Here is a 15,501-nt window from a genome sequence, read left to right on the forward strand (position 1 = left end):
CGCTACTGATTCCGTTCATTGGCTAATGCAGTCGTTGAGTGCACCAAGCCAATTTTAATAATGGTAAAAAAAACTTCTAAACAGCATTTCAATATTAACTTCACACCGGAACATGATAACGATGTACTTCCGTAATGTTTCAGTTGATATTTTTCTTCATATGCTCAAAAGACACTTAAGCCCGCCCACCGAGTTTAGTTGGTTTCCTATGCTTGCCACAAATTACAAAAACGCTTGAAATAGTCGTCGCGATATAAAGTTGTACAACATTCGCTATTTACCTGATACTTTCAGCGCTACCATATTTTCAGTTCGCTTGTAGCCGAGTGCTATCACTTGTTATGCCAACGCCTTTTTATTACACTTGCGTGCTGTCGCTTCTTTTTTTTTCGATGTAAAACGCGATTACAGTTGATTACAGGTTGGGCAAGAGGCAGGCAGAAGACAAGTCAGGGGGGGAATATGGCATAGCATCTAGTAATAGCAGGGGAGAGTTTTTAGTAGAGTTTGCAAAACAGAATAACATGCGGATAATGATTACCTTTTTCTGCAAGCGGGATAGCCGAAAGTCGACGTGGAGGAGCCCGAATGGCGAGACTAGAAATGAAATATACCGTATACTCTGTGCTAACCCTGGCATCATAGAAGATGTGGACGGGCTCGGCAAGGTGCGCTGCAGTGACCATACGATGGTAAGAACTCGAATTAGCCTAGACTTGAGGAGGGAACGGAAGAAACTGGTACATAAGAAGCCGATCAATGACTTAGCGGTAAGAGGGAAAATGGATAAATTCCGAAACTAGCTACAGAACAGGTATTCGGCTTTAACTCAGGAAGAGGATCTTAGTGTTGAAGCAATGAACAACAATCTTATTGGCATCATTAAGGAGTGTGCAATAGAATTCGGTGGCAACTTCGTTAGACAGGATACCATTAAGCTATTGCAGCAGGCGAAAGATCTTATCAACCCGCCGCGGTTGCTCAGTGGCTATGGTGTTAGGCTGCTGAGCACGAGGTCGCGGGATCGAATCCCGGCCACGGCGGCCGCATTTCGATGGGGGCGAAATGTGAAAACACACGTGTACTTAGATTTAGGTGCACGTTAAAGAATCCCAGGTGGTCAAAATTTCCGGAGTTCCCCATTACGGCGTGCCTCATAATCAGAAAGTGGTTTTGGCACGTAAAACCCCATATATTATAAAGATCTTATCAAGAAACGCCATTGTATAAAAGCCTCTAACCCTACAGATAGAATAGAAGTGGCAGAACTTTCCAAGTTAATCAACAAGAGTAAGACAGCTGACATAAGGAAGTACAATATGGATATAATTGAACACGCTCTCAAGAACAGAGGAAGCCTAAAAGAAGCGAAGAAACTAAGAATAGGCAAGAATCAGATGTATGCATTAGGAGGCAAAGCGGGCATGATCATTACTAATATGGATAAGATAATTCAAGTGGCTGAGGAGCTCTATAGATTGTTCAATTTAGTACCAGTGGCACCCACGACGATAATGGAAGAGAGGATAGTCTAGCGGAATTTCAAATTCCATAAGTAATGACGGAAGAAGTAAACAAAGCCTTCGGAGCTATGCAAACGGAGAAAGCAGCTGGGGAGAATCAGGTAACGGCATATTTGCTGAAGGATGGTGGGCAGATTGTTCTAGAAAAACTGGCCACCCTCTTACGCAGTGCCTCATGACCACAAACGCACTCTTGGAAGAACGCTAACATATTCCTAATCCATAAGAAAGGGGGCGCCAAAGACTTGAAAAATTATAGACCGATCAGCTTACTGTCCGTTGCCGGCAAAGTATTTACTAAGGTAATCCCAAATAGAATCAGGAACACCTTAGACTTCTGTCAACCAAAGGACCAAGCAGGATTCCGTAACAACTACTCAACAAAAGACCATATTCACACTATCAATCAGGTGATAGGGAAATGTGCAGAATGTAACCAACTCTTATATAACGACGCTTTCATTGATTACGAGAAAGCGTTTGATTAAGTCGAATGCTCAGCAGTCATGGAGGCATTACGGAATCAGGGTGTAGAAGAGCCGCATCTAAAAATACTGAAAGATATCTATAGCGGCTCCACAGCCACCGTAGTCCTCCATAAAGAAAGCAACAAAATCCCAATAGAGAGAGGCGTCAGGTAGGGAGGTACGATCTATCCAATGCTATTCCAGCGTGTTTACTGGAGGTATTCAGAGACATGGATTGGGAAGAATTGGGGATAAAAGTTAATGGAGAATACCTTGAGTTGGACACTTTCGTTGTTTGTCCTTTATTTACTAAGTCAGTGGTTACTTGGGAAAGCGTACCTACAGGTAGCACTGGTGCCTTACCTCCCACTTCAATTGCTGCTTCTGAAACCAGCCTCGTTATGAGTTCATTAATTTCTTCTATGTCACCTTCATGTCTCTGTTATAAGGTTACGTATTTGTTTGCAAGTACCAGCCTGATGATCCCTTCTTCAGGTTTTCGACTAATATTCCCCAATGTTTGTGTAACACTTCGTGTCATTATGTCCTTCAATCAACGTACTATATTGATTTTATAAAATAAAATTGCATGAACCTGATTTATTGTGCGAAAATAAAATATTCTTCTTAACTGCAGCACTATTTCTATTATGCAATAATTTTGCACTCCACCCAAGGCAATTAAAGTAGTATTGATTAAAGCAACAAGTTCTCACTCATTCTAACAATGGCATTGTGCTTGTTTTCCCCATAATACGTCGAGAACCAATGTTCGTGACCTATATACTTAGCGCACTTAATTGTGGAGGTATCTGAAGGGTGGTCGCTGGTACAGGTTTCATTCCCAAAATTCTTTATGTGCGGAAAAACAGAGAATTACAAATGGGTAGGATCACTATTAACGGCATTAGATAGTATTGATAACAGTAACTGCATATTACAAGAAAAAGACGTGTTGCTATCGCATTAATTGCTTCTCCTTAACTGTGACGCTGTGATCTTTTTGAGCACATTGGCAATAGAGTCATTGATTTACATCTAGCCCGTATTGTTACGATGTGGTCTTATGTGAAATCAATAAACGCTGTCAAATCGGACGAATAACTTGCAGCCACAAGCGCGCCCTCTCCCATTCAAGCATGTTTTCTATTTCGTTTTCCGTTGTTTTTCTGTTTCAGCTAACGGTATTCAGCGCTCCTGCGTGGGAAAATGGAGCTTACGTTAGGAAACCGACACAATGTAAACTGACACGCAGTGCCGAAATATTTCTGTACTCCATAAATTGCTGCAGGTGTTTAAAAATTCATTCTAATTGCTTTCACCCGCCTCTCCTGAAAGAAATGCCAATAAATAAAACTACACGCAAAGGGATCACGCAATACACAGGGGGATTGTAACATTGGTCATTCATTCACAAAACTTTATTAGTGTCCTGAAGCCCGGTCTTTTCAGACCGAGGCGGGCCGCGTCCACGTCGGCACCGCCAGGCCCAGCTTTATGGCGTCATCGTGGACCCTCTGGACAGCCCGTAGCTGATCTTGATATGAAGAGCTTGTTATCAACTTGTGCCAATAAAGCCATTTTTCTTCGGGGTCGGCGAGAGTCGCGGGACAGCCCGCCAGCATGTGTCTGATGTCAATGATGCCATCGCACACGTTACATTCTTTCCTCATTTCTCTTTCGGGGTGAATTTTATTTATGAAATACGGAGTGGGGTACGTGCCAGTTTGCAGTAAACGTAGCGTCACTTCCTGAGCCCTGTTCAATTTTACGTGTGGCAGAGGGAATTGCCTACGCCCCAAGTAGTAATATTTAGTGATGTCACTGTAAGCTAGCAACTGATCTTTATGCTCCACGGAATGGTAGTGGGCGTCGGTTCGGTTCTGACCGGCACGGCAAGCAAGTCCTCGTGCCAGGTCGTTCGTCACCTCGTTGAGGTTGGGCCGAGTCTCGTCCACCAGTCCCATATGAGCAGGAAACCATCGGATTTCAGTTTTGATAGTTTCGACCTTGTCGATAATTCTAGCCGCAGTCCCAGCTACATAGCCTTTGTCAAAGCTCTTAATGGCTGCTTTGGAATCGCTATAGATGAAAGACCATTTACGGTTACTGATGGCTAGAGCAATCATGGCTTGCTCCGCCGCCGTGGAATCCTTAGTGAAGATGGTGATGGCGTCCCGTACCTCGCCCCGGCTGTCGACCACCACGGCGGTGTAGGCCTCTTTGCCTTTGACCCAGGCAGCGTCTACAAGGGCCGCCTGTTGTCCTAGTTGTTCAATTTCTTTCAACAAAGCTTTCGCTCTCGCTTTTCTCCTGCTAACATTGTGTTCCGGGTCCATATTTCTCGGGAGGGGCGTGGTTCTGATCGCGTCTCTAAGTTTCGCGCTTAATTCTACCTCGGATTCCTTCGGGTTCATTGATCTATTTGGGTCTGTCCCTATCGCTTTGAGTATAAGCCTGCCCGCTCTCGTTTTCGTCAGTCTTTCCTGCTGCGCCATCTGTTGCGTTCCGCCATCTATTCTATCGTATTGTGCACGCCTAGGTTCATGAGCTTCACGTTCGAGGTGCTGTAGGGTATACCTAGGGTAGCCTTCACTAACTTTCTGATCAGAGTGTTTAGCTTGTTCAGCTCGGCCTGCGACCATTTAATTAGACCTGCCACGTAGGTGAAGTGACATAGAGCGAAGGCGTGACAAAATATGCGGAACTTTTTTAGATTCACTTTCAAAAGCTGCACAGGTGTTTATGAGGGACGCCGTAGAGGAGGAGTCCAGATCAATTTTGACTAAAGCAAATTATACCTAAATATCACATATATAAAGCCAACTAACAATGACACAAGGGACGGTATACAGGAAATTATCTGCAGTTCCTAATTGAATTAAACAACTGATATATAAATGGAAATAAAAGTGTTTAAAAAAACAACTGGCCGCAGGTCGGTTACCTACACGCGTTCCCGCATTATGCATGCGACTCTTATATCAACTGACCTAACCCCGCTCTGTTTTCCATCAACTTTCCGGGGTACTCATGTTTCCCTACTAGCATTAAGCTAGGGAAGGGAGTATAGCCAGCGCCACCAGTCACGGCCTTGGCGGCAAATGCGGAACACCCTTCCTACCGAAGGTGCCACGTGTAGGTGAACTTTATTTGGCTGACGGAAACTGGCCGATAAACTCCCACATGCTCTCTGAACGCACCAAGGCTGCCAGATTCGATAAATTCGCTATGTAATGATCGGAAAGAAAGAAAATAGAGGGGCCAAATTTTTATTACTCATGTTCTGAGAAGCCAAAAAGTAATCGCACCCAGGGACAGCATAGTAGTTCTTAATTGAATGAAGAAAGTTATAAATAAATGGAAAATAAATTGGCTGAAAAGCCAACAGGCCGCAGGTGGGATACGAACCCGCGTTTTCTCAATACGCGTGCTATGGTCTTACGAATTCAGCTACCGCGGCGCCGTTTTCCTTTCCGCTGTTTGGGTTATTTACGTTTACCTACTAGAATTAAGCTAGGGAGTGTTAGCGAGCGTTACCACAATGGCCTCGGTGACGGATGCGGCGCGGTTTCCTTTCCTCTCTCCTATATATATATATATATATATATATATATATATATATATATATATATATATATATATATATATATATATATATATATATATATATATATATATATATATATATATATATATATATATATATATGCTTCTATACACCAACAATGAAAGGCGCATTGCCTAGCGCGTAAGTGCTGAAGGGGAATGGGGTGCTCGTTTAGCGTGCCGGGGCATAAAAGCTTGCGACGGCACATGTGCATTCGAGCTCAGCCGCTGCCATGGCCGGCACGAATCCAAAAGACGACGAGGCAGAGCAAACGAGACTGTTCAAGAGAAATCGTGCTCCGTTTTTACGATCTTATACACCGAGTCATCTATTTTATTGCAATCATAATCTAAGAAAGAAACTGCCTAGTAGTTGTGACGATGCCCTATTTGCTATTCCCTCTTTCAGCACGGCAGACTTTAGGTGGTCGAGTAGCCGTCACATTTCTATCCCTAAATAATGAAAGTTTATCTGTTAACATTTCACTTGCTGGTTCTAACGCCATCATCAGAATGATAGTGTTGGAGGAGGACGCCGTGTAAGAGGCAAACTAAATTGATAAATCAGAAAACACTACGGAATAAATGATGATGGTACTTCTACAATCGAGTCGTGCGCCCCCGAGCGCTGGGCTCAGACAGCTGCTACTAAGTTGCGGGAAGAAGACGCAGAAGAAGAACTGAGCCCCTGGTGAAGAGCCGTTGTGCCCCGTGGTGGAAAACAACCGCGCTAGAACTCGGGCTGCCACAGACATTGACAGTTCGCGCGATCCTGCGTAGTCATCGACGCCGAAGTCTCACTGGTCGTGCGGCTCCGTGAGTGCAGCAAAATATCTGCGAAGCAACCGCTCGATCATTGCTCGCGGCCATGCAAGTGAAGAGGCAGCATTTCCGCGACCAGTCCGACTGCCTGCTCTGCTGCATCAACTTCTGCATTGGGCTCAGCAACCTGGCCGACTTTGCCAACCACATCTACGGCAACGGAGGACGTACGTTGCACTTCACATTAAAGGGACGCTAAACGGTAGCACTAAGCTTTACTGATATGTTTAAGAAATTGGTTCGGTTGTTTCGGTTTAATATTGTTTGAATTTCACGCCTAAATGGATGTACCTGTTAGATTTCACGGATTTCCAAGCGCCCTTTTTTCTCATGGAGTCGTTGTGGCTCTATAAATTGATATAGCTAACTAAGTTCAACAGTCGCTATGTTCGGATGCAGTCTAGCCCGTTACTGGCAAGAAAAAGTGTTAGACCGCAGCAAACGCCGTCAAGCCTCATGGTATTTAATCCTTGTCTGGCTCATTTACCGTTTTCTCAAGGTAAAAGTTGCTTTTTGACATCGTAGACTTCTGTGATTGGCGCAGTGTGATTTCATACCCGTTCCTTGGACACAACAATACTTTGGTTATAGGTATGTAAGTATATAGTCTTGAAGGAGCCGCGCAGGACAACCAGAACGGAGAGCAGGAAAGACAAAGAACAGTGCTTTCCTGCTTGTGATGTACTTTCCTGCTTCCCTGCACTGTCTCTTCAACATGTTCAAGCAGTACCAACTTTTCGAAATGTCGATTCTTCTAAAGCACATAACAATCCACACAGAATGCTGTCGTACTTGGTGAAACTAAGGGGCTTTTAGTGAAGCTAGAAACGGTGTGGTTTACTGGCCTTTCAGGAAACGTAGTATAGATTGATCTTGGTGTTGGTTGCTGCGTACTTTTTTAAAGCGAAAGCTTTACTGGCCGCGAACTTGCGATTTCGCCGTGACGGTGCTCCGAGGAGGCACATGACGTCACAACGCGCGTTTCGCCACGGATATTACTCTCTCTCGCTCCCTTGTCCCTACTGCGCATGCGCCAGGAGTAGCACTGCGCCAAAGGTGTTCCGCCGCTGCGCAGAGCCTCCCCTCTCCGTCACCGCTGTTTGGTATGACGTCACATCGCGTTCGTCGTCGTTGCGCTCGCCTCCGCTAGCATCGCCAGCTGCGCCGCATCATCATCATCATCATCAGCCTGGTTACGCCCACTGCAGGGCAAAGGCCTCTCCCATATTTCTCCAACAACCCCGGTCATGTACTAATTGTGGCCACGCCATCCCTGCAAACTTCTTAATCTCATCCGCCCACCTAACTTTCTGCCGCCCCCTGCTACGCTTCCCTTCCCTTGGGATCCAGTCCGTAACCCTTAATGACCATCGGTTATCTTCCCTCCTCATTACATGCCCTGCCCATGCCCATTTCTTTTTCTTGATTTCAACTAAGATGTCATTAACTCGCGTTTGTTCCCTGACCCAATCTGCTCTTTTCTTATCCCTTAACGTTACACCTATCATTCTTCTTTCCATAGCTCGTTGCGTCGTCCTCAATTTGAGTAGAACTCTTTTCGTAAGCCTCCAGGTTTCTGCCCCATAGGTGAGCACTGGTAAGACACAGCTATTATATACTTTTCTCTTGAGGGATAATGGCAACCTGCTGTTCATGATCTGAGAATGCCTTCCAAACGCACCCCAGCCCATTCTTATTCTCCTGATTATTTCCGTCTCATGATCCGGATCCGCCGTCACTACCTGCCCCAAGTAGGTGTATTCCCTTACGACTTCCAGTGCCTCGCTGCCTATTGTAAATTGCTGTTCTCTTCCGAGACTGTTAAACATTACTTTAGTTTTCTGCAGATTCATTTTTAGACCCACTCTTCTGCTTTGCCTCTCCAGGTCAGTGAGCATGCATTGCAATTGGTCCCCTGAGTTACTAAGTAAGGCAATATCATCAGCGAATCGCAAGTTACTGAGGTACTCTCCATTAACTTTTATCCCCAATTCTTCCCACTCCAGGCCTCTGAATACCTCCTGTAAACAAGCTGTGAATAGCATTGGAGATATCGTATCTCCCTGCCTGACGCCTTTCTTTATAGGGATTTTGTTGCTTTCTTTGTGGAGGACTACGGTGGCTGTGGAGCCGCTAGAGATATCTTCCAGTATTTTTACATATGGTTCGTCTACACCTTGATTCCGTAATGCCTCCATGACTGCTGAGGTTTCGACAGAATCAAACGCTTTCTCGTAATCAATGAAAGCTATATATAAGGGTTGGTTATATTCCGCACATTTCTCTATCACCTGATTGATAGTGTGAATATGATCTATTGTTGAGTAGCCTTTACGGAATCCTGCCTGGTCCTTTGCGTGACAGAAGTCTAAGGTATTCCTGATTCTATTTGCAATTACCTTAGTAAATAGTTTGTAGGCAACGGACAGTAAGCTGATCGGTCTATAATTTTTCAAGTCTTTGGCATCTCCTTTCTTATGAATTAGGATTATGTTAGCGTTCTTCCAAGATTCCGGTACGCTCGAGGTCATGAGGCATTGCGTATACAGGGTGGCCAGTTTCTCTAGAACAATCTGTCCACCATCCTTCAACAAATCTGCTGTTACCTGATCCTCCCCAGCTGCCTTCCCCCTTTGCATATCTCCCAAGGCTTTCTTTACTTCTTCCGGCGTTACCTTTGGGATTTCGAATTCCTCTAGACTATTTTCCCTTCTATTATCGTCGTGGGTGCCACTGGTACTGTATAAATCTCTATAGAACTCCTCAGCCACTTGAACTATCTCATCCATATTGGTAATGATATTGCCGGTTTTGTCTCTTAACGCATACATCTGATTCTTGCCGATTCCTAGTTTCTTGTTCACTGTTTTTAGGCTTCCTCCGTTCCTGAGAGCATGTTCAATTCTATCCATATTATACTTCCTTATGTCAGCTGTCTTACGCTTGTTGATTAACTTCGAAAGTTCTGCCAGTTCTATTCTAGCTGTAGGGTTAGAGGCTTTCATACATTGGCGTTTCTTGATCAGATCTTTCGTCTCCTGCGATAGTTTGCTGGTATCCTGCCTAATGGAGTTACCACCGACTTCCATTGCACACTCCTTAATGATGCCCACAAGATTGTCGTTCATTGTTTCAACACTAAGGCCCTCTTCCTGAGTTAAAGCTGAATACCTGTTCTGTAGCTTGATCTGGAATTCTTCTATTTTCCCTCTCACCGCTAACTCATTAATTGGCTTCTTATGTACTAGTTTCTTCCGTTCCCTCCTCAGGTCTAGGCTAATTCGAGTTCTTACCATTCTGTGGTCACTGCAGCGGACTTTGCCGAGCACGTCCACATCTTGTATGATGCCAGGGTTAGCGCAGAGTATGAAGTCTATTTCATTTCTAGTCTCACCGTTCGGGCTCCTCCACGTCCACTTTCGGCTATCCCGCTTGCGGAAGAAGGTATTCATTATCCTCATATTATTCTGTTCCGCAAATTCTACTAATAACTCTCCCCTGCTATTCCTAGCGCCTATGCCATATTCCCCCACTGCCTTGTCTCCAGCCTGCTTCTTGCCTACCTTGGCATTAAAGTCGCCCATTAGTATAGTGTATTTGGTTTTCACTCTACCCATCGCCGATTCCACGTCTTCATAGAAGCTTTCGACTTCCTGGTCATCATGACTGGATGTAGGGGCGTAGACTTGCACAATCTTCATTTTGTACCTCTTATTAAGTTTCACAACAAGACCTGCCACCCTCTCGTTAATGCTATAGAATTCCTGTATGTTACCAGCTATATTCTTATTAATCAGGAATCCGACTCCTAGTTCTCTTCTCTCCGCTAAGCCCCTGTAGCACAGGACCCCCCTGCGCCGCATGCCTGTTATCATCTCGGAGCATTTAAAATGAGAGCTCGCGTGCGCCGCAACCACAGTTGAGGCGGCGATATGGATGACCACAATTCTAATAAGAAGAGGAGGCCTCGAACCGACTTCGGAACGACTTGGAGAGGAAACGAATCGCCCAGGAAAAAGAACATCGCGCCGAACGACTGGCTGAGCGCCGCAACACAGCTAGATAACCAGACTAACCTGGACTTGCAATCAACATTAAATAGGCTAACCATACTACGCCTTAGCTTTCGCTAGGTATATCTTGGCGTAGCCGAGAGATGCCACTGCCAGTTATTTTCATAATAATTTTATTGGTCATCAAATACAGTGCACGTTCACTACCACGCTAAGTACGCAGTGCTTTTGGGTGGGAAGGTAGATCAGCGAAGGAGGGCGTTTAGCCCTACAGGAGTGTCTAAGTAAAAACAAAACAAAATTGTAAGAATATCAGTTAAAAAGCAATACTTCTCTGACTTTCACGTCACTGAATGAAGCACAAAAGTTTACCCGCCGTGGTTGCTCAGTGGCTATGGTGTTAGGCTGCTGAGCACGCGTGGTCGCGGGATCGAATCCCGCCCACAGCGGCCGCATTTCGGTGGGGGCGAAATGCGAAAATACCCGGGTACTTAGATTTAGGTGCACGTTAAAAAACCTCAGGTGGTCAAAATTTCCGGAGTCCACCTCTACGGCGTGCCTCATAATCAGACTGTCGTTTTCGCAAGTAAAACCCCATAATTTACAGTTTACGAACTACAAAAGTTTGGAGGGCGCTTAAGCTTTGCCTTTAAGAGGTGAGCACGATAGCACTCAAAGATCCCTGACTGCTTCCCACACTTCCCGGCAACTGGAGATTAAGTAACCTGAATGTTTACCGGGAAATACTGGCGTCGAACGCTGTGCTTCAAGGCGAGCTTTCTGGTAAAAACGCTGCCTTTTGCGTTAGCCATGCAAGAAATATTACGTCATTTTCAGGTATCCGTTATTGCTTCGCACATTTAATATTCAAGTCTGAGAAAATGTGCCAAAAGAGGCAAGCGAAAGAGGCATTTCTTAGTAGGCTGCCAGTCTCAAAATGCTGAGGAATAACTCTGCCAAGAATGTAACGCGAGGTATCAGCAACTTTTGTGATAGAATGGTGTGCCAATGTAACCCGCATATATCGCATGTCGCATAGCATGCAGTGGCAAATTCATATACCTAAATATATTGTAAGGAAGATGACGAACGTGCGCGCAGTCAGCAGCAACGGCAGCATCAAGCGCGCAGCAGAAGCTCGAGCTCGGCGACTGTGCTCGGCGCATCGTAGAACCGGCGGTCACTGCGAACCCGAATAAACCTCCTTTATAAGTGGTGGAGCCGTGCGGGGTAACGTTTCACTCTACCATCCTGGAACTCCGTTCTCGGACGCTACCCTCTGCCATGCCGGACGCCGACCAGCAGACTCTTCCATCGCCACCCGTCCCTTGCGCTGGCAACGTTCGCCAGCGGGAGCCTCCCATCTTCAGCGGAACCGACGACAACGACGTTGAAGAGTGGTTGTCGTCCTACGAACGGGTGAGCGTTCACAACAAATGGAATGACTCGGACAAGCTGGCTTACCTCTCATTCTACCTCGCGGGCGTGGCCTGTCTCTGGTTCAGAAATCATGAAAGGGATATCCGAACGTGGTCGGCGCTCAAGACGTCCATTACAGAAGTATTGGACCAACCCGCCGTCAGGAAACTCCAAGCCGAGCAGCGTTTGCGTACACGCGCACATGACACAGGTGAGACATTCACCAGCTACATAGAAGACGTTCTCGATTTGTGCAGGCGCGTGAACGCTGCCATGACGGAAGCGGAAAAGATAAAGCACGTCATGAAGGGAATCGATGATGACGCGTTCCAAATGCTTCTGGGCAAGGACCCGCGCACTGTTGGTGACGTCATCAGCTTGTGCCAGAGCTATGATGAATTGCGTAAGCAGCGAGCTCTGACAATGCGACATCCCACACCAAATGCGGCATCCCTTGCAGCCTTACCACCGGCCCAGAACAAGCCTCCCTGATAACGCAAATCAACGATTTCGTCCGCGATGAAGTCGCACGACAGCTATCTCTGGTGTCCGTCACTCAGGAGTCTGCCAGCACTTTGCCGTCTCATATCCGTAACGTGATCCATGAAGAGGTGGCGGAAGTGCTCCCGGTTGTTCACCAGCAGGATGTCGGGACTACACCAGTCACTTAGGCTACGGTTGCTGCAATGGCCCCTCGCAGTGTGCCCGTGCGTCGCTTCCAGCAGCCTGTACACCCCCCTCCCTCTCTCGTCCCCTGGACCACCACTGCCGTCACTAACCCGTGGCGTACGCCGGACAATCGCCCTATATGCCTCGTATGTAGGTGTCCCGGTCATGTCGCAAGGTTCTGCGGCGGCCAATCGCAGGCGTTCGACGACGATCGCCGAGCGCCCTATGTGCCGCCTGATGCAAATGCGCCTTACGAACCCTTCGGCCCTTCACCAGCTCGCTCCCCGACTTATCGCCGTCCTCGGTTCGAACGCCTCCGGTCACCCTGCCCACGTCGTCGATCGCTTTCCCCTATGCCTCGACGACCCGTCTCTAACGAAGAGGGAAACTAGACGACGCAGTTCCTGAGGCAAGAACTGCGCAAGTGTCGACATGCCGAAGTCCTCCTCCTTTACCTGCCAATGTCATTGATGTGTTTATCGAAGATGTCGCTACAGTCGCCTTAGTCGATACCGGTGCCGCTATTTCAGTTATGGATGCCACGTTTTGCCGTTCGCTTCGTAAAGTGACGACGTCTCTGTCTGGATTGTTGCTCCGAACGGCGAGTGCTCAACCCATTCGCCCTACCGCTGCTTGTACCGCCCGTGTGATCATACAGGACGTTTTGTACAAGATTGAATTCATAGTTCTTTCATCGTGCTCCCATGCCGTTATTCTAGGATGGGATTTTCTCTCACGCCACAATGCCATCATCAATTGCGCTCTGGCTGAGATTGAACTTTCCACCTTGGTGACCTGGCCTCGGTCGATGTTCATCCTGCCGCTAAAATTGTCGTGACAGAAGGCACCTGTATCCCCCCGTGCTCATCAGCATTCGTACCAGTCTCCTGTAGTACCATATCCGATGGGACGGTCTTCGTCATGCCATCTCATCACTTTGTTACCCGAAAAGCGCTTCCTTTGCCCTTTCCAGCTCTTGACCTTGCCGCCGGTGTCAGCACGATGCCCATTTACCATCATCTTTCATCGCCGCTATCACTGCTCCGCCGTGAATGCCTTGGTTACGTCGAGTCGGTCGATTCCACACGAATTGTCTCCATCCTCGACGAAGTGTCTTCTACTGCCGCCCATGAACTGAGTGCCCTCTCCATACCAGACTCAACATCGACTGGTGTGTTCAGCCCATTCATCGCCGAAGATCTGACGCCTTCGCAGCGATCTCAACTTGTCGCAATCCTTCAGCACTTCCGCCTTTCTTTCGACGTTGCGCAAACCTCCCTTGGTCGCGCATCGACAGTCAAGCATTACATCGACACTGGCACTCACTCACCTCTGCGACAAAGACCATATCGCGTGTCCGCTACGGAACGTCGCGTCATTGCAGACCAGGTCGATGACATGCTCCGTCGAGGCGTCATTCAACCTTCCCAAAGCCCATGGGCCTCTCCCGTGGTCCGCGTCACAAAGAAAGACGGTTCCATCTGCTTCTGTGTTGACTTTCGACGGTTGAACAAGATTACGCTGAAGGACGTCTACCCATTACCAAGCATCGATGATGCTCTGGACTGTTTGCAGGGAGCCGAGTTCTTTTCTTCGCTGGATTTGCGGTCAGGCTACTGGCAGGTACCGATGGCAGAGGCCCATCGCCCGAAAACTGCCTTTGTTACACAGACGGCTTGTATGAATTCACCATCATGCCTTTCGGACTTTTCAACGCTCCTACTACATTCGAAAGGATGATGGATAATGTTCTACGTGGCCTCAAATGGAAAATCTGTCTTTGCTACCTTGACGATATTGTGGTGTTCGCCCCTGATTTCGCAACGCATCTGCTCCGTCTCCAGCACGTACTCACTTGCTTGACCAACGCCGGGTTGCAACTTAACCTGAAGAAGTGTAGATTTGCTGTTCGTCAGCTCACAATTTTAGGCCATGTCGTGTCAAAGGAGGGCATTCGCCCGGATCCCGAGAAGCTACGTGCTGTTACTGTTTCCCAAACCTGCTACTATGAAAGAGCTACGCAGTTTTATCAGCCTCTGCTCTTACTTCCGGCGATTCGTTCGAAACTTTGCGTCATATATATCGCCTCTCACGCAGCTCCTTGGTGGCGCCCGAGATATCTCATCATGCTCTCCAAAGTGTGAAGACGCCTTCACAACCTTGCGCCGTCTTCTCACGACGCCACCCATTCTTCGCCATTTTGACCCACAAACGCCAACCGAAATCCATACCGATGCAAGCGGTGTAGGCCTTGGCGCTGTGTTGGCACAGCGTCAACCTGGCCACCCAGAATACGTCGTCGCATACGCGAGTCGCACGTTAACCAAGGCGGAGACCAATTACAGCGTTACCGAAAAGGAGTGTTTGGCCATTGTGTGGGTGCTGGGCAAGTTTCGCCCATATTTATACGGCCGATCTTTCGACGTACTGACCGACCACCACGCACTATGTTGGCTGTCGACGCTCAAAGATCCATCGGGCCGCCTTGCCCGCTGGGCGTTGCGAATCCAAGAATACGACATCCGCGTGGTGTACAGTTCCAGGCGAAAGCACTCCGACGCTGATGCGCTATCCCGATCACTGCTTCCCCCGAAGGCCAGTCACGACTCCCCCTGCGAGTGCACATTATCATCTCTGGACGTTGACACTATCGCTGCTGCACAGTGTAATGATCCCTGGTCTGCATCTCTGCTCGACCTTCTCTCGGATACATCGAAAGTTCCAGCGTCACGCACGCTTCGGCGCCAAGTTCCTCATTTTGCGATGCGCGACCAGCTACTATATCGACGCAACTATGCCCCAGAGGGACGCACCTGGTTACTCGTCATTCCGCGAATCTTGCGATCAGAGCTCTGCTCCTCGTTCCATGTCGACCCTCAGTGTGGCCATGCGGGAGTCTTCAAGACCTACGAAAGAGTTCGACAACGCTATTACTGGCGCGGAATGTATAATTTCGCTCGAAAGTTCGTCCGCTCTTGT

General features: G+C 47.4%; 1 protein-coding gene across 1 annotated transcript in view; it reads left to right on the forward strand.

The window, feature by feature from the left end:
* The first annotated feature begins 6,279 nt into the window (after positions 1-6,279).
* The window catches only part of LOC139046740 (sodium-dependent noradrenaline transporter-like), a 125,428-nt gene continuing 116,206 nt past the window's right edge, over positions 6,280-15,501 (forward strand). Inside the window, exon 1 of the mRNA XM_070532350.1 lies at positions 6,280-6,588. Coding sequence (XP_070388451.1) covers positions 6,468-6,588 — 121 coding nt within the window. The 5' untranslated portion in view covers positions 6,280-6,467. The remainder of the gene's footprint in view (positions 6,589-15,501) is intronic.

Source organism: Dermacentor albipictus, chromosome 1 (genome assembly GCF_038994185.2).
Source record: "Dermacentor albipictus isolate Rhodes 1998 colony chromosome 1, USDA_Dalb.pri_finalv2, whole genome shotgun sequence".
NCBI classification, from domain to species: domain Eukaryota; kingdom Metazoa; phylum Arthropoda; class Arachnida; order Ixodida; family Ixodidae; genus Dermacentor; species Dermacentor albipictus.